This window comes from Falco naumanni, chromosome 5, assembly GCF_017639655.2.
Source record: "Falco naumanni isolate bFalNau1 chromosome 5, bFalNau1.pat, whole genome shotgun sequence".
Lineage (NCBI taxonomy): Eukaryota > Metazoa > Chordata > Aves > Falconiformes > Falconidae > Falco > Falco naumanni.
Window position 1 is genome coordinate 2,563,230 of NC_054058.1, and position 23,056 is coordinate 2,586,285.

The 23,056-nt window shown below is 51.0% G+C and overlaps 1 protein-coding gene across 1 annotated transcript; it reads left to right on the plus strand.

Moving 5' to 3' along the window:
* The first annotated feature begins 9,934 nt into the window (after window positions 1-9,934).
* Window positions 9,935-18,137, plus strand: TRIM45 (tripartite motif containing 45). The gene is given in 7 exon segments (XM_040595322.1): window positions 9,935-10,120; window positions 10,122-10,264; window positions 12,776-13,509; window positions 14,445-14,571; window positions 16,489-16,603; window positions 16,828-16,954; window positions 17,830-18,137. Coding segments are annotated over 7 exon segments (1,572 nt in total). The 5' UTR covers window positions 9,935-9,946; the 3' UTR covers window positions 17,982-18,137.
* Window positions 18,138-23,056: the final 4,919 nt, after the last annotated feature.

The window sequence follows — 23,056 nt, forward strand, 5'->3', positions numbered from 1 at the left end:
ATTTTCTCTTTTTTTGACGGTTAAATTTGCACCTGAAGATATTGATGGGGTGGGGCATTAAAAGGGGCCAGCCCATACCCTTTCAATCAGTTCAGTTTTAGGAGAATGAAGAAAAGATAGTTGTCTCTTTTTTTCTTTTCCTTTTTTCCTTTTCATTTTAAAGGGAATGTTTCTTTTAAACAGATTTAGAAAATCTAAACAAATATGGGGTTCAGAAGAGGACCTGTTCAAATATTCATTGACACTTCTGCAATTTGTTTTTCCAGTGTTAACTTTGGGAAGTGAAGGCTTACAGTCCTGTTATTTTGTGAAGTAACAGCTAAAATTGCTTGGAAGAAGCCCCCCAACTCATGCAGAGGCAGGAATGCCACGGCTGGGATGGAGTACGTAACCATAATGCCCACACGTTAATCCTGTTGCTTCTGACTTACACCAGGCTAATGGCTACTACAAATGCTCTGTAACCATTTAGTCTGAGATTTCCTTTTGGAATGCAGGAGTGGAATTAGTCTTTCAAGTTATCTGGATTCCTTCACTTGGAAGTTGCTGTATCAAATAACTATTTGGAAGTGGAGTCATCTCACTCTGTTCCGGTCGAAAAACACTGAGGTGAGAAATAACTGCTGGTTTTCCTTCACACTGTTAGTGAAATCTGAGTCTCTTTGAGATCCATAGAACTCTGGTTTGGGAGGACTTCAGGTCCAGCTTCAGAGTCAGGACTAGTGACTCCGTAAGACTGTTGCCCCATGCGACAGCGTCTGTGGTGCAGAGTGGCCAGCGGAAGCAGTGGGACCACCCAGAGCTCCAGCCAGGCTCCCCAAAGCCACACAGCTGCGTTAGCAAACAAGTAACTCCTCTCTCAGCACAGCTGACCTTGCACTGGTGGCAGAACTTGTTCCAAACACAGGCCGAGCGCTCTGCTCAGCTCAGAAGGCAGGAATGTCTCGCTGGGAGTCTCCAGCCACCCTCCCACCAACTCCAGCACAGCCTTAGACTGGGGGCAGGGAGCTGCCTGCGGCTCAGGTGGGGGTCACGCAGTTTCAGCCAGTTTCAGGGCTAAAAACGAGCTGCAGCTGAGCTGTAGTGGAAATGTGTTTGTGGGGACTCTGCAGGACCGTATAAAGCTGAGGGCAGTTGCTGAGAGACTGTTACTGCTTGGTATTATCTTTTTTTTTTTGCCTGTTCTGGACCAAGCAACAAGCTGCAGCTGTCACTAGCAGCAGCACATCTGATTTTTCATACGAGATAAAGGAGAAAGTTTTAGGGCTTCATTTATCTTCATTTTTCAATTGTGTTAAATTACAGAAAGGCTGGTGTCGCCTTGTCCCAGTGTTTTGTGCTTTATTGCCAATGACTTTCTGATTTTACAAGATAAATGCTTTACTGCCTTGCTTCCTTTTTTTTCCCTGGCCTTTCATGTTTGTTCTTTTTGTCTTAAATGGCAGCAGAAGGACGTTTGGCTGCAGACCAGGCTAAGCTCAATAGTGAAAGGCAGGTAAAGAGAAGAGCTGCAGCCTTTGTTTTCTCTTGTCCTCCTTTTATCAGGTATACCACATAGGAATTGTTTTCCCTTTGAAAATGTTTCTCTTGGAAAGCATGGGAAAGTTCCCCATGCCCATTTCGATTACAAAATTCTACACCGAAAACCTCATTGCGAATAGTCGTTTCATTTTATTTTTGGAGATGGAAAAACTCTAGGGGGTTTTCTTGGGTTTTTGATTGTTTCCTCTTTCATAGTCATTAGTTCTTCTGCAGTTACAAAAGGAGACTGTGCAATGTGTTGCCTTGTTTGGGTTTTATTTTGGTTTTGAAATACAAAATAGTTGACAAATAGTTGTGGGTACGGAACAGAGATAAGTCCAAAACAAATCCTGCTTTCAGTTTTTAAGCTTACACCCACTTGTTCCAGTTTCTAGAGGCAAACTGAAAATTCTGTAGATGTGACACTTTATTTTACATTATGCTTTAGGAGGACATGCAAAGTCTGTAAGGTCTTTTTAAACCAAAAAAGTCTCAAATTGAGAGCATTTCCCTCTGAAACCTTTAGCTACGCAGAATTGTTAGCTCCATTAAGGCGGCAGTCTGGCACTGCTGGTTGGCATTTCTAGGTGGGTGTTAAGATGACCACCCCTCCCAGCAGCGATGTAGCCCTGCAGGTCTGAGGCACCGGGGACTGGTGCAGAGGTGCCTTGGCCTTTGTAACTGTGGAAACAAAGAGGTGTCTGACAGCCTGGGGAACCTCTGTGAGGGCACACAGAGGGGGAGGCAGCTGTGACAAAATAAGATCTGATGTAAGGATGCTTTTAGAGCCACGCTTGCACCAAAAGAGAGGGAAGTGCAGAGCTCTGGATGTCCAGAATAGTGGAATACTTTACTGCTGTGAGATGCTTAATCAGCTGACTGCAATAATAAAAATTTGCTGCTTTATTATGGGCTGGTCTCAGAGGTACAGGGCTCCAGGATGGTGAAAGGTGTGCAAGACTGAGGAGTCCTGGGTCACCTCTGCTCTATTAGAAGCACAAGTTTTGGATTAGAAAATCCTCATGATGTTTATGTTTCTGCTGTTTAGCTGAGCATGCCCCATCCTGACAGCTGCCATGTATGTGGTCCTGTCCTGTGGTAGGATTCACAAACTTCTTCTGCCTTCCCTTCTGTGGCCCTTGAATGCAGGGGTGCTAATGGGGAGGGCTTTGCATGACGTGGAACACAAAAGTCTGTGAAGAGAATCTCTTCCTGTGCTAATAATGGACATACAGAAGTATTAACGTGCATGTATATTCTGTGCATTTCAGTTCTTAGACATTTTAGCCAGTGCATAGCCTTGGGAGAGAGCACAGGTATCGCAGGTGATCCTCCCCCTTCACTTCAAACAGCGTGAGGACATGGTGCAGGCAGGAAGAGGCAGCGCCCAGAACACGTGCCTGGCTCCAGCTCAAGCCAAGGCGCTTGTAACTCGCAGCAGCCGCCATTTGCCGCAGAGAAGCGGCCCTGCAGCCCTGGGCAGGGTGGAGCTGAGCAGAAGAGCTGCCAGGGCTTCTCCCCTGCCCCAGGCTGCGCAGTACAGTTACTTCGCCGTTAATAACAATTACTCACAATCTCCTGTCTGGCCTCATCTTGAGAACTGCTGGGTGCAACTGAGACAGCACCACAGTGGAAAAGGGCAAGTGCCTCTCCAGCCTGGCGAGCTTGCCAGGCATAGTTTCAGCAGAAGCTGAAAAAAAGCAAAAAGACCCTTGTCTCTGCAAGTGCCCGTCTGTGCCTCCTCTGCCATCTTCCGCACAGCACCTGGGTGTTTCTGAGAAACAGGGAGTGAGGTGCTTAGGAAGAGCCATCTTGGGAGTAGAGGGGTGATCCAAGGCAGCCTGAATTCTTGCTTGGACACCTGAGTAAAAACCTTAATACTCATTTTCCTTCCCCCATCTCTTTTTTTACCCCCCAATTCAGCAGAAGGTCTCGATAGCAACAGAGTGAGGAAAATAGAGTTGGGGTTGCCCCTGCTCTATGCAGTTCTGCTTTCTGGCCAACAAACTAAGCAGGAGCAGTGGAGTTAGGCACAGCAGAAGAGCTGGGTGCATGAGGGAGGAGAGCCCGGGGCAAGCCAAGCAAATTAAGGAAGCAGGGGAGCTGCGCTGAATGCAGATGCGTGCTCGCCAGCTCAGGCTTTCTTGCTGGGAACAAATGTGATAAGCAGGCTGGCATGCTGTGCACAGATGTCCCAAAATCAGGGTTCTTCACCCAGGGTGCAAGCTGATCCACACACGGAGTCGAGATACTTGTTCATTGCGTGCCTATGCAGAGATAGATGCTAGATGGTAAATCCGCAAAGCTAGCATGCCTATTCCTAGTTTTGGGAGGTTTACATACAGTTCAACAAACAGGAGTTGGCGATCTTAAAACATGATTAGCTATAACTCTTTACATTCTATTCCATATAATACGTATGCTCCAGAGGGGTGGGGGCTGGGCTACCTTTTCACAGTTTCTGCTTCAAAGGGAGTTACATTTACTGTTACAATTGTATTGTAATAAGGATATGTTACTTTTGGGTAGCTTGTCTCTGCAGTTTTGCCTCTGCAAATGTTTTTTTCTAGCCTAGTTTCACATTAACTCTTCAGGGTCACTGTTATCTGTGTTCTGTTGTACTCTTCAGGGTCACTATGTCTGTGTTCTGTCTGTATTGTTAGCCGTATCGGTTCCTTGGATTATTTCACATTCCTCCTTCGGCCGTTTGTCATCACAGCTGTGGCTGGCCTGTACCTGTCTGAAACAGAGTGCTGACTCTCATTAGATTGACGTCTGCTCCTGCAAGGAAGTAGTTCTCCTGCAAACCTGTTGCAGTTTCCTTCAGGCGGTAAGATTTTGTATTTATTTATTTATATATATCTATGTGTGTGTGTGTGTGTGCATGCATAAAAATATTGCTTTGTCAGGTCTCATACTGACCACAAACCTCACTGAAGCAAGTTTCCTGCTCGCACTGCCCTGCAGCCAGGCCAGGATTTTGTTTCTAGTGCTGCAGGAAGAGTCCTGCTCGGACACCCCCATGCACACACAGAGGCTGTTCTTAGCCTGTGGGACCATGGGGCAGACGAAAGGGTGCTGCAAAGTGACTCCACCACAAGGCACATTCTAATATTGCTTGCTTGCCCCATTGACAGTCTCTGCTGCGGGATCTGTTCTCCCCACACACCCCTCAATCATACGATCGGGAGCTGCTCTGCAAGCAGCACAACTAATTCAGCCTGGTTTTCTCTGGAGTGCTGCACATTTTTCTAGTTGCCTCTGGCCACCACTATAATAGCTGTATCGCCATGTGATATCCTACTGTAATATCTTCCTGTCTCTCACGATCCTGGCAGTGAAGGGAAAGAAAAATGGCTCCATTGTCTTCTCTGTGTATTAAGTGTCTTACTTATTTATCTTCTTTTGCACGTAGACACTTACATTCTTTCAAATCACTTCCCATGTCTCCAATATGGCTGAAAGGGAGGTGAAAAGGGTTACTGGCCTGACATCACAAAGAAGTTGCTTCCTTAGAAAACCTGGCTTGAAAAAAAACCCAGTTTCATCTTCCCTTCAGAAAATGTAGGCAGGATTCAGGAGAGATTAAAAAATATATATAGCAGCAGAAAGCTGAGGGTGGCAGCAGGTGGCTGGAAAGCTGCAGGGAGGAGGGGAAGGCAAGAATGTCTGGACAGAAGCCACAGCAAGGGCAAGTCTGCACAAAGCAGCATTGCTGGGTGGTTTAGCTGCAGCTGCTTTTGTATCCAAAGAGCCTTCGCCAACAGAAAGGGATATGGCTTGATCAACATGAACTCTGTTTCCTGTCACAAATCTGGAGGACAAGAGAGATCCACCCATCTCTTTGGCTGCTTTCTTTCTGTGTTCCATATACTACTGTATCTCTGCTTCCAGTTTGCTAGGGTCAGGCGCCTGTGTGTGGTGCTTGTGCCCCATCCATGTGTCCGTAAGCCAAGCAGGTGTAGTCTGCAGGTGTGCTGTTTTGCTGCCTTCTTCCTTCACTTCTCTCAGGTCACACTGCAATGGTTTAAGTCCTTGTGCTGGAGCGTGGGTTTGATGTGTGATAGCAGCTTACAGAAATGTATTTTGGAGTCCAGCATGAAAATGAAGAGAGTTGGGCTTACGTTAAATGAGGTCTCTTGAATTTCAGTTTAGTTTAGTCCCTTAAGCTCAACACCAGCCTGAAGAGAAAAAGCTGCTAGCAAATTTAAAAGAGAGTCTATGAGTACCTACGTGAAGGGAGATGTTTGATAGTGAAGGTGTTTCCCCAAAGAGTGAGTACCCCCAGAAGTGCCCTGCAGAAAGTCTGTGAGAGATCTTGGGGGAGAATTCTCCCTCTCCATCCCAAGCAGGGTGTCAGTGCTGGCCTTTTGCAGCAGCTGTCACGTCCCCCCGTGCAGTCAGCTTGCAGAAATTTTGTCATATGAGTCTTGGCCAGAGGCAATTTGCCCATGTGCCCTCCAGGCCCTGCACAGGCAAAAGTCAGCTGGCACCTCCTTTTCTGAAGGCAGGCTCGCTCGTTGCAGCTGGGTTCTGCCATGTTGGAGAGCAGTCCCGCTCCGTCATCTCTGACGGGAGTGACCTCTGCCACCTGATAGAGAAGAAAGAAAAAGTGACAGTTGTGTGGTCACACAAGTTATACGGCACTGCCTAGCAGCTAGGCTGCTGCAGGAGTCAAAGGAGGTGGGGACAAACTCAACCCAGAAGTTTGGGCTGAGATAGGGACCCACGAACCAAACCAAAGGCATTTTCTTTGTAACCAGGCGCTCACCGAAACGGTGTCTGAGACACGGTACATACAAAACCTGGAGCCATGGGAGGGTCTCTTTCACAGAGAGCACGTTAAGGACATCTACATTATACTTTATACCCAACGATGAGCCTGTTACTAGATCTAAACTTGCTTCGCACTATGAACGCTGGCATATGGAGAGAGAGGTGGCTTTGCCCATGGGCATGTCTGTGCCTATTCCATCTGAGCCTGCAACTGTCCCACCTCCCTCACAACCACACCATGCAGCTACAGAAGGCAGCTGGGCTGGGCACAGCATCCTTCGATGGCCCCTAGCTCCTGAAATGCCTCAAGTGGGGTAAGTGCTCACGCTCTGAGAGCCCTGGAGCATCGGGCTGGATGCAGAAGATGAGGGCTGGGGACAACACCAGCTTCTGTGCCTCAGTAAATAGACTGATAGTCATAGACTCTTGGACCAGAAGCCAAAAGAACGGTACGGAAATGCTCCTCCCACCAGTCAAATGCTACATAATTTAAAATGCATGTTTAGCTGCATGAGGAAGAGATCCTGCTTAGGTTGGGAGATGTTTGTAAATCCTTTGTTAGATTTTCCAGGTGAGGTTGATATAAACGGGAAGAGCTAACGTTAGCTGGGTGGCTGGGCAATAGCCTGCACCAAACAGTTTGCATGGGAAGAAGCAATGATGTGTCACGTACTACCAGACCATAGTGGTGGCTCTGCCATATTCAGAGAAGTCTCTGAAACACAGTAGCTCCCAGGGCTGGCAAATCCACAGTAAAACTGGACTTGCTGGTCAGCTGGGAAGCAGCCAGCTGCCCGTTCCACTTCTTTTTGAAAACTCCCCAAATAAGCCATTTTCCACCTCCCTCTGGCTGCTGTTAATGCAGGCCATGGCACTTTGACAGGTTCTCCATTTTCTGTCAACAAGATCTCTAATGATTTCTGAGTATTTTTCAGAGCTTCTTTTTTATTATCTTGGACTTTTCTGCAAGCCCAGGGATTGCAGGTCTGCTCCTCACTGTCCTGTTCACTAATGACTTTGGCTTCACCACCTTTTCAGTTCGCTTCTTACGGCAGGATATCCAGAAAGAGCTTCCTAAAATTAACAGAGTAGGTGGGAACAGGTTAGCATGAGGCACCCCATCCCAAGTGTGATGAATGGTTTATATGCACACTATTCACAAAGAGTCTAGGAAGGAAATTATGCTTTAAAGATTTTTTGGTACATGACACAAACATTTAAACTCCTATTTCTTTAGAAAAATATAAACGGGAAAGCAGCATAAAGCTGTCTCCAGAATGGGTTAATTAGCAAATATAATATAAATATTAATCAAGAATCCCTGAAGGGAAGGGGGAAGGAAATCATCAAATCTTCCATGTCTCTTGTTTGATGATCCAGTGCTTAATGGTAGGAAATGAGAAGAGATAAACTGCAGCTAAAAAGGAGGAAGGAGCTGGCAGGGAAAGAACAGGAAAGAGCAAGCACTCTTGATAGGCTCTGGTAGAAAACTTTAACAATAGGAGCAGGAAAACAAGTTTGAAGAGGACATCATTTCAAATGAGTCTTGGGTCAAATGAGGATAATTTGCCATGCAGCAACTCTGGTGAAATGTGGCCAAAGGAAAACATTATTCCTTAGTGTAATTTTAGACACATTGTCATTGTTTCGTTTTAATTATGCTCCTTTATTGCCCATCAGTGTTTGTAAGTTAGTGCATTTTTTTTTCATCCTTACATTTTGTCCAGTTACAAAGCAAACTTGAGTAATCCAAGACAGGAGAGGGCCTCCCAGTGCAATCGTTGCGGTACTTTGCAGCCCAGTATGCTTCTTGAAGATATTCACAGGGCGCCAGTATACATCTCCATTGAGTTGCCTTCCACAATTTAGGACTTGGTGGCATCGGGGCTTCCTCCACTGACGAGCAATAGCCAAGAAAGCAATATTGTGGGGAAAGTAACCAAAACTGAAGCACAAGTTTGTACTAATACAGCTCAGTTTTGCAGGCCGCTAGTTAGTTTTTGGTTGGTTGGTATTTTTTTGTTTGTTTGTTTCTCTTTTACATTTCTGTTTCTCTTTTCTTTCTGAGTCTCACGAGGCTCTCATGACCATTCTCTGCAGCCCCACTGTGACTTCTTCTAGTCATCGGGAGGTTGCTACTGCTGCATGCTGATGACTCAGGGTTCCGTTAGTCAGTAGTGATCTGTCCGGTGCTCCCAACTTGATCAGCCTCAGGGCAGATGATCAGCTGGGTGGAACCTCAGATTTTTCTCTGCAGCTGCCAGCCACGGTTTATTTCACCCTCTCTCTGCACCCAGGGAAGATGCTGCTGTTCTCTAGGTAGTTCGCCTTTTCTGTGCAATGGCAACATTACGATTCTTCTCCCGTTTTCTTCCCCCACCCACGCTTACTATTGTTTGCTACTCCTTCCACCAGCATGATTAAAAGAACCAGTCTTTCCTCTCTGCCACCATATCTCGTATTGTTATCAAGTCATCTTGTCTCACAATTACTGCAAGTTCTATCCTTTCTAACCTCTGCAGCAACCACTTCACTCGCCTATTGTTAATCCGCAGGAGTCTGTTAGAACATCTTTCTTTTTTGATCAGCTGTAAGGCTGTGAACACTTGATTGTGACCCAAAACCTTGATCTCATATTACATCATGAAAGACAAGAGAAATGTTAGTATCACATGAGGAAGACTATGTCTGTGTCCATCCGTTATGCATCAGAGGGGTGTTAACATCCATCACAGATCAAGTATTTGCAGATCAGGAGGTTTATTTTGCAGTCAGCAGTCCTGAAAAAAACACCTGACTGGAGACCTCCCTTGTGTGTTGCTTTTTAATACAACTCAGGGAGCTTCAAATCCAGAAGTCTTAGATGGTGTCCGTATCATGTTGGTACTCAAAAGGGCCTGCGGGATGGGGCAGAAGATAGCCACGGTCCTAGGCAAGCTGATGGAGTGGCTGGTACGAAGTTCAGCCTTACGGGCTGAATGCAGCACGCTATAGGAGCACATCGCTGCTAGTCAATGTGGGTTTGTAGAAAAGAGCATTCAAGTATCTTACTTCGTTCTTTGAGGAACTTACAAATCAGACGGATAAAAGCAATTGTGCAGATACTCTCAAGTCCATGGAGTTTCATGCAGCACTGCAATGACACTGATATCGAAGGCTGCCTTCTACAATACGTGTAAGCGCAGCCATCAATCGACCGACCGAGCTCCCCGGCCAGCCCCGCGGGCAGCCGCTGCGCTGGGCTCTGTCTGCGGGAGCCCCGCCGCTGCCACTCGAGCTCGCCGGCGCCCGCGAGGGGTGACCGGGCCGGCCCGGAGGCAGCCGGGGCCGGCGAGGGGCCCCCCGGGGCAGCCCGCGGTTTGAGCTGGGGCCGCCCGGACACGGCACAGCCCCCCGCGGCGGGCCGGGGCCGGGGCCGCTTCCCAGGGAACCGCCGCGTGAAACCCGGGAGCCGTCGGGGGGGCCCGCAGGAGCGGCCCGGGCGAGGCGGCAGCGGCCGCCCCCGGCCCACCGCCCCCTCACCGCGGCGGAGGGCGGCGCCGGCCGAGCGCGAAGCCCCGCCAGCGGCCGCCGCCCCTGCGCCGGGCGGGCCGGGGGCGGTGCGAGGGGCGGGGGGCTGCTGAGGCGCGGCCCTGCCCGGCGGGGCGGCATGGCGGCCGGGCCGCGCTGCCCGCTCTGCGCCGAGCCCTGCGCCGCGCCGCGGCTGCTGCCCTGCCTGCACTCGCTGTGCGCGCCCTGCCTGCGGCGGCTCGGGCCGCTGGGCCAGCCGGGCCGCGCCGTCCTGTGCCCGCTCTGCGACGCCGAGGTGGCGCTGCCGCCCGACGGGGGTCGGGCAGCTCGTCCCCGACTACCTGGCGCTGAGGCGCGGCGGGGCGGCGGGCTGCGACCTCTGCGCGGACGGGGCGGCGGTGAGGCGGTGCCTGACCTGCGGGGCCGCGCTCTGCCTCTTCTGCTGCCAGGCCCACAGGTGAGGGGCGGCGAGCCCGGCCCGCGGGGCCGCCTCGGCGGGGGGCAGCAGGTGGGGGGGGGGGGGGGGCAGCAGGCGGGGACCCACGGCCAAGCGCTAAACCCAGGTGTCTTCCAGTTTGTCCGTTCCCTGACAGGATATTACCCTCCATGGGGATGCTCGGTACTCGGGTGGGGACCGGCGAGCAGTAGGCTGGGCAGCCTGTTGAGGTGGAGCCGTTAAATCCACCGTCAGGCCACAGGCGTAGCTGCTGGCTGGTTTGCATCGCGGTTTGGCCTCGCTGAGGGGACAGTGGCTCACCCCAGGAGGCGCGAGTGTGGGCAGGGCTGGTGGGACAGGGCCCTGGCGGGTTGTGCCATCTGCTCTGGGGAAGGCGCATCTCCCAAGGGAAAACAGGGAAGGTGCTCTGCCTCTCCCCACCTCCAGAAACCTTTCCTGCACAAAGGCACCCAGGGGTGAAGTGAAAGGACGTAAGGGGAAGCCCTGATGCTAGCCTGCCTGCTGTCATTGCCACCTCCTGATGGTCGACCCGCGTGCTTGCCTGTCAAGTGTTGTGTCGGTGTACCCTGTGTGTGTTTTCAGCGTTTCGGTGAGGACAGGAGGAGCCCACGGCAGTACTTGCTCTGCAGTGTGCCTGGCGTTGCAGGGTTGAGTTCCAGTGGAATACAGGAAAACTGAAGAAGTGACAGCGGAAGGGAGCTGTGTCCCTCAGAGAGGGTCCTGCCAGTAAGGCAGGAAGAAGAGGTGACTGCAACGGAGGTAGGAGTTGAAGAGGAGGTGGCTGCTGTGGCCTGTGAGCAGGACAAAGGACAGGCAGTGCTATGGAAGAAAAGTGACAGGAAGCCTGGATGGCCTTGTGAGGCAGGGAGGTGACAGGCAGGGTCAGAAAAACGCCCAGTAGCACTGGCCAGGGAAGCCTCTTAGCCTGGGTTAATCAGCCTCGCCTGTTCCCTCCGTGTTTGCTGCTCTTTTCCACTTGATTAGCACATTCTTTCCCCAGAAAGAATTGAGGCATATTCCTCGCTGCCCTCCCCCCCCCTGCAGATGCTTGTGCCTCTGGTAAAATGGCTTAGACCCTTCGTTACCTTTCTACTCAGGGCTGTAGTTTTCAGCATACCATTCTGATTAGCTAATGCCTCGTACCACATGCAAGCTGCTGAAGAGTGATAAACTGAGACTTTGAGCAGCAGCCTGCTGCACTGACAGAAATAACTACAGAAGGTATAAAGCAGTAGAAGATTTATCCCCATGAACTGCTTCCTATTTTTTACTGGTACCATTTTTTTACCCCACTAGCATCTGCAGACTTGCACCTGAATTAGTTGATGGCAGAGCAGAGCAAGGGCCAAGGAAAACCATTTTAAAATGACTTCCTGGTGCGTAAGGAAGATTTCTAAGGATCTGAGTACCACTGTTATGCTCCTTGAAATAAGTGAGAGAGATCTTAAGTTGAAGTCAGGGAAGTGTGAATTTGAAGAGTGTTAAGCGAATAATGCTAGAGTGCTTTGAAAACGTGCTGGACCCAAGGGAGATTAGCGGGAAGCAAAAGGAGCAGCGTAAGGGCCACATCCTGCCCTGTGGTGAGGTTGTTTTGTGTTGCCAGAGCAACTCTGTGGAGCTTGGTCCTCGGAGTACTTCTTTGCTTACAGTTTGGACCTCTCATCGCAACTGCCAGAAGTCATTAGTACAGGAGACAAGGAAGAAGGCTTCTACATCCTGCTCGGTAACTAGCTCCTTATGTCCAAGGAAATATTCTGGTGCTGCCCTGTGACTTGGTGGATGTCAGGGTCGTAACATGTTCTTTGTGCCCCATCCTCGGTCTCCTCTGAGCAGGACCTTACCTGGCAGCCGGAAGGAAGTGGAGTTTGACTTTTGGAATATTCAGTGTTTTATCACAGACTGTCTTCTGGCAGTGGCCTGAAGTAGATTTTCCTGTAAAGGTTTTTAGAGCTCTTTGCCTCAGCAAATTTAAAGCTGGTGAAAATCCCTGGGCTGATGGCTGAGGAGCCTGGGACCTCCTTTTCCTCTCCAGAAGTGACTGTCTGTGAGCAATTCTGTTTCGAGACACCTCCTGCCAGCTCTCGCTTTGCAGGGCTCACTGCCCTCCTGCTGCCTGTTACAGTGGGCTCTGGGGGTGATTGCGATCATCCCACTTCTGTCGGGCTCCATCAAGGGGCTGCTGGCAGTAGCAACCTGCCAACCCATTCCCTGTCCGCGTGTGGCCATGGTGGGGCACATGATTCTTGTGTGTGTGAAAATAGTGCTGACCCCATGCAGGGAGCCTGAGAGCAGCCTCTAATGAGCTGCTTGCAGATGCTGTTCTCTTTTGTGCGGAGTCCTGTCCTCAGGAGACCACAAGTCCCTTCATGCAGAGCAGATTTCATGGGAGACAGGAGGGAGCGGCACACACTGTGACTTGCAGACTGTACAGACTGGCATTTGCAAAGGGTCTCAGATGTTTGCATTTCAAATCCAACATGCATAAAGTGACGTGTTGTTCCTCCCTTCTAGGAGACAGAAGAAGACAGCCTCTCATGCTGTGACAGAGCTGGTGAGCAGCAAGGACTGCAGCCAGGCCAGGAAACCTCTCTTCTGCCCTTCCCATCCCACAGAGGAGCTAAGGCTGTTCTGCGAGCAGTGTGACCAGCCTGTGTGCCGGGATTGCGTAGCAGACAGACACCGGCAGCACACCTGTGACTTCACTGGCAATGCCATCCACAGGCATGGGGAGGCCCTGCAGGAGCTGCTGAGAAGCACCCAGCAGCACATGGGCACCCTAGAGGGTGTGCTCAGTCACATTGATGACATGGTCAGTGCCGTCCGAGATCGCGCAGAGGCTGTGGCCGCAGAGATCCGTCAGTTTGCCAGTGGGTATGTGAGAGCGATTGAAGAACACCGGGACCGGCTGCTGAAGCAGCTGGAGGACTTGAAGGTGCAGAAGGAAAATCTGCTGCACTTGCAGAAAGCTCAGATGCAGCAGCTGCTGCTGGACATGAGGACAGGTGTGGAGTACACGGAGCACTTGCTGACGAGTGGCTCAGACCTGGAGATCCTCATCACCAAAGGGGTGGTGGCGAGTCGGCTGGCAAAGCTGAACAGCGTTGCTTACAACACCCGCCCCAGCGTGGACGACGGGATCCAGTTCTCTCCGCAGGAGAGGGCAGGGCAGTGTTTTGGCTATGAAGTTTTCGGGGCCATTATCAATAAAGTGGTTGATCCCGCCAGATGTACCCTACACGGGGAAGGTAATGGGGTGCTGTACAACAGCTGTATGGGAATGCGCCGCTCCCTGAAGTCACCTCTCCGCTCTTTGTACCCATGTGGTGTGCAGCTTAAGGCACTGTTGGCTCCCTGCTGTCCAGGCTTGGACTGGGGGCGGGGGTCGAGCCCTGCCAGAGGTTGCGTTGCTTGCTGAGGGCCTGTGGGAGCCATGCTGGGCAGGGAGCCAGAGAGCTATCCCCATCCAGGTGCACAGAGCGTAGTGGAGCTGCCCTCCACAACATCGCTGACCTCAGCGTGGGGAACGGCACCTGCAGTGGCAGGACATGATGCTCTCCTGGTGGCCCCTGCTGTTCTGGAGCATGGGCCCAGGCAGATCTCCTCTGTGGCTGAGTGAATAGGTTCATTCTCCTTACAGCTCCTGCCGAGATTGCCGTGGGAGTGACTGGGATTGATGATTTCATGGATATTTGCTTACTAAGGACTTGGAGCAGAGCCAGCAAACAGATAATGTTCAGACCAGCCCACAGAACGCAGCCAGCTCTGGTCGGTAATGGCCTTCGCAGGGCAGATGAGACAGACCCAGGGCTTGTGTGATCCTTTCAGTCCCAAACTGCAGGTGCTGAGGTCTGTGCACGGCGGGGCTGTTCCTCCTCCCTCCTGGTTGCATGGTGCACCTTGAGGCCTTCTGGGAAGATGCCGGCTGGGCTCAGAGGGGCAGGCAGGAAGACCACCCTGGTCCTTACAGACCTCTAGGCTAAACCTGCCCAACATCTCTCAGCACCTATGGCTGCCCATGCTCTCCTGATCCCCAGTCATTTGTTTACTTTTCCCTGTGAGTGGAAGGAGCTGCATTAAAGTCCTGGCTGTGCTCTGATGGGACTGCAACACTTAAAATGGGTGGGAGGTGGCAGTCACAGCTGGTGTGAATCCTTTCTGGTCCTGTTTCTCTGCCTTGCAGATGTCCACAGTGCCCGTCAGAACCAGCTGACTGGCTTTACCCTGCTCTGCAGTGACACCATGGGGGAGCGGATGGGGCGAGGAGGAGAGGCTGTGCAGGTCACCATCACCCACAGGGACAAGGACAGGTGGGTATTTCACTTGAGAGCTCCCCAGCCACTGGGTTTGCCTTTCTGCCTCCCTTACCCTGGCTCCCTCCTTGCTTGGGCAGGTGGGGGGATGTGCTTCAGCATGTGGGTCAGAGTCTGTAGGAGGGAAAAGGCACTACTCTTCTTCCCACTGGGACAACAGTGCTTCCTACTGGTTGTATTTGACTGTGTGAAGCTTGATGGTGTTGGCTCAGATTTTATCGACTCTTTTAGTGATTTGGGATTTCTTAAAGGATTCAGCCCTCGGTGGGTGTTAGACATTGCCAGAGTGAGATGTTGCTGCTTCCCACCCCTACCAGCCGACACCCAGGGCTCCTGATTTTCTTAACACCTAATGAGTGTAAAACATCGCAACCCCAGAATGACCATCCTGAGTCAGACAGTCCACCAAGCCCAGGAGCTTCTGACAGTTGATGGAAGTGCCTAAGTCATGTTCTGGAGAAAGAATCTGTGTTGGGACTTTATTGTGCTTTCTCCTGTAGTTGGCAAGCGCTGGACACTTTAACATGTTTGGAGGTTTTCTAGCAAAAGCAGAGAAGACCACACTTGAGCTCCGAAATGTTTCCACAATGAAACTGACTGACCAGAAAAAATTATTTTCTAACTGTTTCCAGGCCACCCTTGTTCCTATAAAGCAGCCAGGCACAAATGCAGAACCAACAGGGGGGGTCAGTTCTTAAGAAAAACATCTCTTGATTTTTTTTTTTTTTATAGTACTCACAATATGGCTGGATCAAGATACCAGCATAATGTGTTCTAGGAATGCTGTTGGTGGCCTGACGTGATGAGTAAAGGGGCACGATGCTAAAACTCCTTGCTGTGGGGGAGTGTTGACAAGGCATACTGTGCTGGCTGCACAGATGCTTATCAGTATAGCGTCATGGTTCAAGAAGGTTGTTCCAATGTACCTTCCTTCCTTAGGTGCACATATGACGTAGGAAAGTGTTCGCATGAGGATTATGTGGATTTTACGTGGTGGGATAGAGGTCGCTGTGGCCACGTTAACTCAGCTGCTTCTTGTGTGTATGCAGTCGCTACAGTTGCTGAAAGCCGTCTGGCTTTGGGCTGAGGCACAGCAGCTACAGAAGAGCATGAAATATCACCACAGTTCATGGCAGGAAATTATGTGGGCAGCTGTACTGATGTGAGATGGTGGGGGGTGGGGAGTACAGCCTGCAAATCTGGAAGATTATAAAACTGTCATATTGTGGGGCACAAGAGACTAATTAGTGGGTATTAGGAAGAACACCTTCCTCTAAGCAGAGCTACCCGATAATTGTCTGTGGAAAGCTTGTGTGAAGCAGGCAGGCAGTGCCGAGGTAACTAGCCGATGCTTTCTCCCTGGCCCTCTGCGTTCCTTGTGAAACCCAATGAGCTTCAATTTGGAAAGGGAGAGCTCACCAGCAGGGACCTAGAAATCCTCAAAGCACTGAAGAGAACAGCTGGAGTCAATGCAGCTGGGATAGCGGGTGAAGTGATTCGAACCTGCCCCGTTTATATCCTGTCTTCTTCATGGGCTCTTCTGGAGGTAACTGCTCTCTGAAGCTGTGAATTTACCCCACTTCTGAGGGCTCTTATCTGATGGGATAATCTAACCTGCAAGTCTGTCATCTTCTGCTCTTTCAGTGCTCAGGGTTGCTACAGATCCTTGCCGTGCAGCTAAGTGCTAGCTAGACTTCCTTTGTATGGTTATTTTAGCTCCCAGTAGCAGGTGTGTGTGAAAGCTACTCAGTGCTTGAGCATTGCTCATGCATCCTGTTAAGCTCGCTTGAGACCCACAGCTGCTGAACAAGGCTGAGCACCAGGATCCAACTACAAATCTAGGCCAAACAGTGGTTCGCGTGTAGAGCAATTTTCTGCCAGTCACTGACCTCTTGGACTTCTCTCTGTTCATAGTGTGGTCAAGCCAACAGTGTGTGATAATGGTGACGGGACCTACCATGTTTCCTACAGCCCTGAGGAGCCAGGCTTGTATGCTGTCTGCGTCTATGTGAAAGGGCAACATGTACAGGTAGCATTCATTGTTCCTCTTGCACTGCTTCTTCTTTACCTCCTTTTCTTTTTTAAAATATTTGCCTTAAATCTTTCTAAGGATTACCTCTACCACTTAGCAGTTTAAGACTGGGCTTAGCAATCTGAGACTGACAGCATCACCCAGTTGGTTTGTTGAAAATGCAGACACAACATCTGGTAGCATCCACTGCAGCAGCCTCTCTGCTTGCTTCTCCTCTGCAGGGCTCTCCATTCACTCTGGTGGTGAAAACCAAGTTCCGCGAGCACCAAGGCGTGTTTCACTGTTGCACGTTCTGCTCAAGTGGAGGCCAGAAATCTGCTCGCTGTGCCTGCGGTGGGACCATGCCAGGTGGGTGCTCAGCTTTCGCCACGCTGCTGGCATCAGAAGGGTTTGTTGCAGTTGGTCCTCCCTAGTGTAGATAGGTGCGAGTAGATGCTCTAGCCCGATGCTCTAGCCCAGCTCCTGCCTTGTACACGCACCAGGACTGTGGTAACATGTATGTACATATGTTCTGGTAGGATGTGGCTGCAGCAGTGAGAAATGCATCAGGACACGCTAAGGGTCTTCGTAGCAGGCCCCATGGACAGAGGCCTGAGCCAGCTGTGCCGGAGTTGGGGCTGGGCACCTCTGTCTTTCAGCCCTTCTCGGTGAGGCTAAGCAGCACTGTGTCTATACTGCTTCTGTTCCACTGCTGGTGGGCTGGGAGCTCGCAGGCTGTGTCACACAGGGCCCAGTTCTGCGCTTCGGAGAAGCCTCACTTCATGTTTAGGATGAGAGTTCAACTCCTTTATTTGTTTAATCCCAGCCAGCTTCCCTGTCCTTAACCTGCATGTGGCATTGTGTGTTTTGCAGATTTTTAGTATAGAACCGACCGCTTCCTCCTTCTGTGCTTGATCTGTGTCTAGCTGTGGCCATAGCCACTAGCAGCTGGCGTGGGGTTCTGCAGGCCTGTGTTTTGCGTTACTCAACAGGCAAGGGGATGGAAATCTTCAGCTTGCCCCAGCTGTTGGAACGGGGAGGTCCCTCTCAGTTGTTCTCCTTTCTTTAGGGAGTCCTGGCAGTTTTGGACTTGAATATGCTGCGCTGTCATCAGCCCATGCCTCTCCATCTTAGGGAAGTCCTGGGGCTGAAGCATCCCCTGAAAGCCTATGATTTTCTGGCTCCAAAATCTGGCATTTTCTGGCCCACTTTGGGTTGAGCTGACAGTGCTTCTTCTCTTGCAGGTGGGTACCAAGGCTGTGGCCATGGGCACAAGGGTCACCCTGGCTGCCCCCACTGGTCGTGCTGTGGACAGGTGAAGGAGAGCTCAGAGTGCCTGGGAGGGCCACCCAGCAACACCTTGCAGAGGAGTTTGCTGAGGACGGTGGCAGTCTGAGCAGCCAGGTGAACTCCTGTGAACCCAGGGCACTGCTGCTGGCTGCCGCGTGAGTGCAAACCACGAGGATCCCTGTGATCGCTGCGTAGAAAACAACGTCACGATGGGTGTGAGGAAGGGGGATGAGGGGAAAATAAAATTGTGCCTTATGTTCCACCCGGGGGTGTGTATGCAAAGGTGTTTTCTGGTTGAACAGGTGCAAACTTTGGGAGTTGTGCCCCTACCTACACTTCAAGGGCTTGAGGCTTGGGGGGGTCGGGCTCTAGGGGGAAACTCGGTCTGAGCAGTTACCTCGCGGGAGGGTCAAGATGTGTCTCATTCTGCAGGATCGACAGTCTGCTGTCCTTGAAGAGGCCAAAGCTGCTCGTTGGGGCACATTCCAAAGGTTTGTGATCGTGCCTTGGAAAAGCTTGGCAGCCCGAATATGGTTTCTGCCTTCCTGTTAGGCATGCGGCTGGGTTCAGGCCTTGGATATGTGCATATAGCACAGTCATACTGCGGGGAGCTGCTGTTGTGTATGCAACTCGTATTTTCTCCAAGTAAGCTGTAGCCTCATTGCACCCTTCCTGCAAAGTAGGAGCAAGGCGGGTTAGTGATATGTGTGAAGAAAATCCAAGGAAAACCCACAGTGTTGATAGGAGCAGGAATTAGAATGCTGTTAGATACCCAGTCTGTATCTTCTCTATGAGATGGTGTTGGGATGTAGCACTGCTGGGGGTGATGCAGGAGCCGGGAGAGCACCCATCTCGCCCAGGGAACACGTGGGGACAGTTTGAGCATCAGTAGGAGCCGTAGGCGCATGTTTGCAGGTATCTGTCCTGACCTGGGGCAACTAGGCAAGAGCAGCAGCAGGAGATGGAATACAGCAAAACTCCTGGATCGGGCTTGTGCAGTCTTGGCAAGGCTCTGTTTTTAGAAGGTGAGGTTGTCCCATTTTCCACAGGGGAGAGGGAACGTATCTCCTGGGCTTGTACGCGTGCTGCCAACCCATAGCTGGGGAGATGGTGTCTGTGATGAGGACAAAGAGGTGTTTTCCTGGAAGGGCAGCTGCTAACCTGCTGGTGGCTGCCTGCCCTTGCCTGGGTGAAGCAGGCAGCCTGGATACCTTCCTTTACAAAACACATTCGTCGGACTGGGAACGCTACTGCCCTGGGGGTAACCCTGCTAGTAGGTGTGTGTTGCTAGGGGCTCCTGGTGCTGCCTGGGGAGCTGGGGACAAAGGTCTGACTGTTGGTCACTTGGGGAGAGGAATGCTGCCCCAGTGTCAACAGTAAGGACTGGTTCTTGCTTTCTGACTGGTGAGAGCTGGCTTGTAAATAGTAGGAACCTGGGATGTCTGTTTGCTTGCTCAGAAGATTCTCATTTGTTGCTCATTCCTCTTACAAAGCCGGTTTTGGAACCACTTCTTCCCAGCAAAGGAGATAGATAGTCTCATGCAAATGCTGTTTATAGCTTTTCATTAATCATCCAGAAAGGGCTGTCAAACAAACAGGGGAAGATTAGGTAGTTTAAACCTCCAAGTGAGGCAATTTAAGTCTCCAAGTTGCTGACTCTGAAATTTTGAAGTGAAAGTTTGATTTGAGTTAACCTTGAATGGAACAAACAGTAACTCATTCTCGTCCTTGCTATGTGCAGTCAGTGCTCGGTACAGAATGGGATGTAAACCGAAATGCCTCATTTTCTGTCTCTTTCTTGCCCCCCTCACCCCCCTGACTCCCTCCTGCCTGTGTGTTGTTTTTTCTCAGATCTTCCATGTTGTATTGCAGAGGGAACACATGAGGACAGCACTGCCTTTTAGGCACATAATTTCTGTCTGGAAACATCTTAGTCCTCTCAGACAGAGGAATGTGTTTTCCTTTTGTGTTAGGCATCCCTTACACACCCTGTCGCTGACATTTTCCAAGAAGCTGTTTGTGAGAATTATACCAGCGAATGCATAAACCCTTCAGGGAACTGCAGTCACCTTGGGCTGAGCTCTGTTTGACATGGGGAGAGCAATTTTTGGACAACATGGGGTGCTAATCCTGTCAGGGTCAGGCTCATGTGTTGATTTTTTTTTCCTTCTCCTTGTTAGACTTGAAGGCTCAGTCAGTCCCAGGGATTATGAAGTGTTGATGGGCTACTGCTCTGTGTTTGGGCAAAGGGGGCCCTGCATGAGGATAACCTGAAGAATCACAGGCAGAAAAGACATTTAATAACCTTGGTCACTCTGTGGCAGTTAGGTGCGAGTGCCCTTCTGCTATCTGCAGTGGACTTTGTGCTCAGTGTTCATTACTCAAACGCTTTGCCAAACGAATGCACCCCAGTGATCTGCTGGAGTCTCGCATGGGACCCTGACAGCCATTCCCAGGAGAGGCTCCAGTGCTCTGCTGGTGGGCAGGTGGCGGGTCAGGAGGTGTAGTTAGTCTGCGGGGCTGCGTGCTGTTATCTCTGACCGGTTGGTCCTTGAGGTAACAAAGGTATTTTCAAGACAGGCGTAACGTGCAGTGCTGACAGAACTGCGCCAGTAAATATTGACATTTTTCTCATGACAAAAGCTATCGCTCATAAAAATTGCCTGTCTCCAAAGTTTAAAAAAAAAAAAAAAAAAGGAGGTGAACACGAGGAGATGCTTTGGGAGGCGAGAGAAGGACTTCCTCTCTGGAGAGGGAAAATGGTGCATCTGGAAGGAAAACCGGCAAGAGCAAGAGACTGTGGAGGACCTGGAAGGGGCTCTGCAGCCTGGAAGTCCCCACGCAGGGCACCTCTAGAGTTGGGTATCGCTCTGGGGTATTGCTCCCTTCTCAGGGGACACAACCCACACTGGTGGCACGGCTGCGCTTGTAGCTCTGCGCGTGAGTGTCTAGCTTGTCCCCAGATGGCAGAGGCCGTGCAGAAGCTGGCTAACGGGGCTGCTTGGCCTTCCCGTGGCGGGAGGTGATTCCCGAGGGGGCACTGACCACCTGCAGTGCCATGGTAGGGCAGGTCCTGGCGGTGGCTCACAGGCAGCGTAGAGGATTCTGTTTCCAGCCGAGAGTGGCTTGCTTACCACCTCCCTGTTCTGAGAGATGAGGGCTTATTCTGAGTGCTGCTGCTTCCAGCGTCCCTTCAAGGGCAGGCGAGGCTGGGGACAGGTAGAGCTGATGGGGCAGCACCAAGCTCTCCCTCTTCCAGACCACTAGTGCTCCGATTTCTGCTGCTTCTCAAGCACCTCCTGACATCATTGTTACAGATGGGGGATCACGATGCTGGGAAGGTGTCCAACCTTTCTGGCCAAATCCCAAGGATACCTTTCATCTTTTTCAGCCTGCTGTGTGCCTTCACCTTTCTTGAACACTCTGTCACTCTTGGCTGCTTGTCAGCTTGCCACAACTCCCAACTTCTCCTGCTCGTCCTCCTTCACCGATAGCTCCTCCAGCATACCAGCGGCAATGACATAAGGTGTGAACTTTCTGTAAGCAAGGGAACTCTTGACAGAATTATTTGTGGAGAAAGAAACCAGTTGTATCATGAAGGGCAGAGCAGCTGCAGGTTCTTGTGCCAGTGCCTCCCCCAGACCACTGAATATCTTCTTGTGCCCTGACCCACCATCAGTCCTTCCTGCCCGCGGTGTTCCCTCACGTAGGCAAGAGGCAGAACGGGCTGTGGGCAGCTCTAGGGTACCCGCTGGTGGGTCCAGTAAAGCTGGTAACGTTTTGTGCCTGCTGTCACCTTCCCCTCAGTGAAGACAGCTGACGTGTCTCTTCCCCAGGTGCTCATCAGCTTTCACAGACCATGTGGGACCAGACCCTGCTGTCACATCAGGTTGGATTTTGCTAATAGGTTGAGAAGTGGCAAGAGCTGGGCAGGTTGTGGTCACATGCCCTTGATTTCTTTGGGAAATATCCTGAATACTCTTGGTTTTTTGCAGTGTAAACATACAGAGAGGAGTAGCCTCTGGCATGAGAGCTGTTTGGGAATTAGCATGATGTTGCCCTGGTCCTACTGGGGCTGCCTGTGACCAAGGAACAAGCATGTTTTTCCAACGTGGAAGTAAGCTGGTTGTTGGCTGCGCGGTGGAGTGCGCTGCAGCTACAGCCTGGAGTTACCCGGTGCTGCAAGGGGACGCCGCGCTGGCGCACTGTGCCGAAGGCAGCCGTAAATCAGGTGTCACAGAAGGCAAGAGGGAATTTCTTAACGTGCATTTCCCACCAGGCCACTATGGCCTAGGGCTGTTAGCTTCTAGTAATGCTCTGCTACATTACGAGAGGTTTAGTAATCAGTAGGATACTACAAAATAAATCAGATCTCTCTTTTTTTTTTTTTTTTCAGATTGAAAGGGGCTATTCCATGCTAAAGCAGAGGGGAAGTGAAAACCATATAAAGTCTGCTTTATAAGTTTAAACCATTGCAATAACCGGAAAGCATCAGTGATTCTCAGATCTTCCCAAGATTTCCAGCCCCCAGTTTCATTCAGAGGCTGGAGGATGAAGGCTGCGCTTTCAGCAACGGCCGCGGTTGGAGTGTTGGCAGTAGGTGCTGTTCACACCTCTGCTGCAGACCTCGCCCGGGGCGTTCAGGTAGCTCCTCTGCCTGGAGGGCAATTAGCTTTGCAGTCGAGCACTGACACTGAAGTAGCACGTGAACGGCTGGGTAAACCCAATGTCTAGTCACTCTTGAAAGCAGAAAGTCCCACCCTGGCTCAGAAGGTCCTTGCTCTCCAGAAGCATCGCTAGATGCGACGCTCCTCGGACCACGTAGGGAGCCGATTCAACTTCTTAACCTGGGGGGAAACCATTTGCTTTCTGATCGTGCTTTGTTTGCTCACGGGTGGCTAGGCTTAGCGGAGGTTCACATCCATGCCCTCATCAGTGCAAGGTGGTGGGACGTGGGAGGAGGTTCAACACAGGTTGTGACAGGTAACTTCATCCTGGCACGGGGTGGCTGGAAGTGGCGAGTCCCAGGTGCTCGATGCCTTGGAACACAGTTTGCTGACTTTGGTGCCTGTGCAAGACCCAGATCCCCTTCCAGCCCCCTCTCTGCTGCCTAGGAAAGTCTGTTACACGTCATGCACCGCATCTGAGTATGTTCATCCCCTGTGGAGGTGAAGAGGCTGT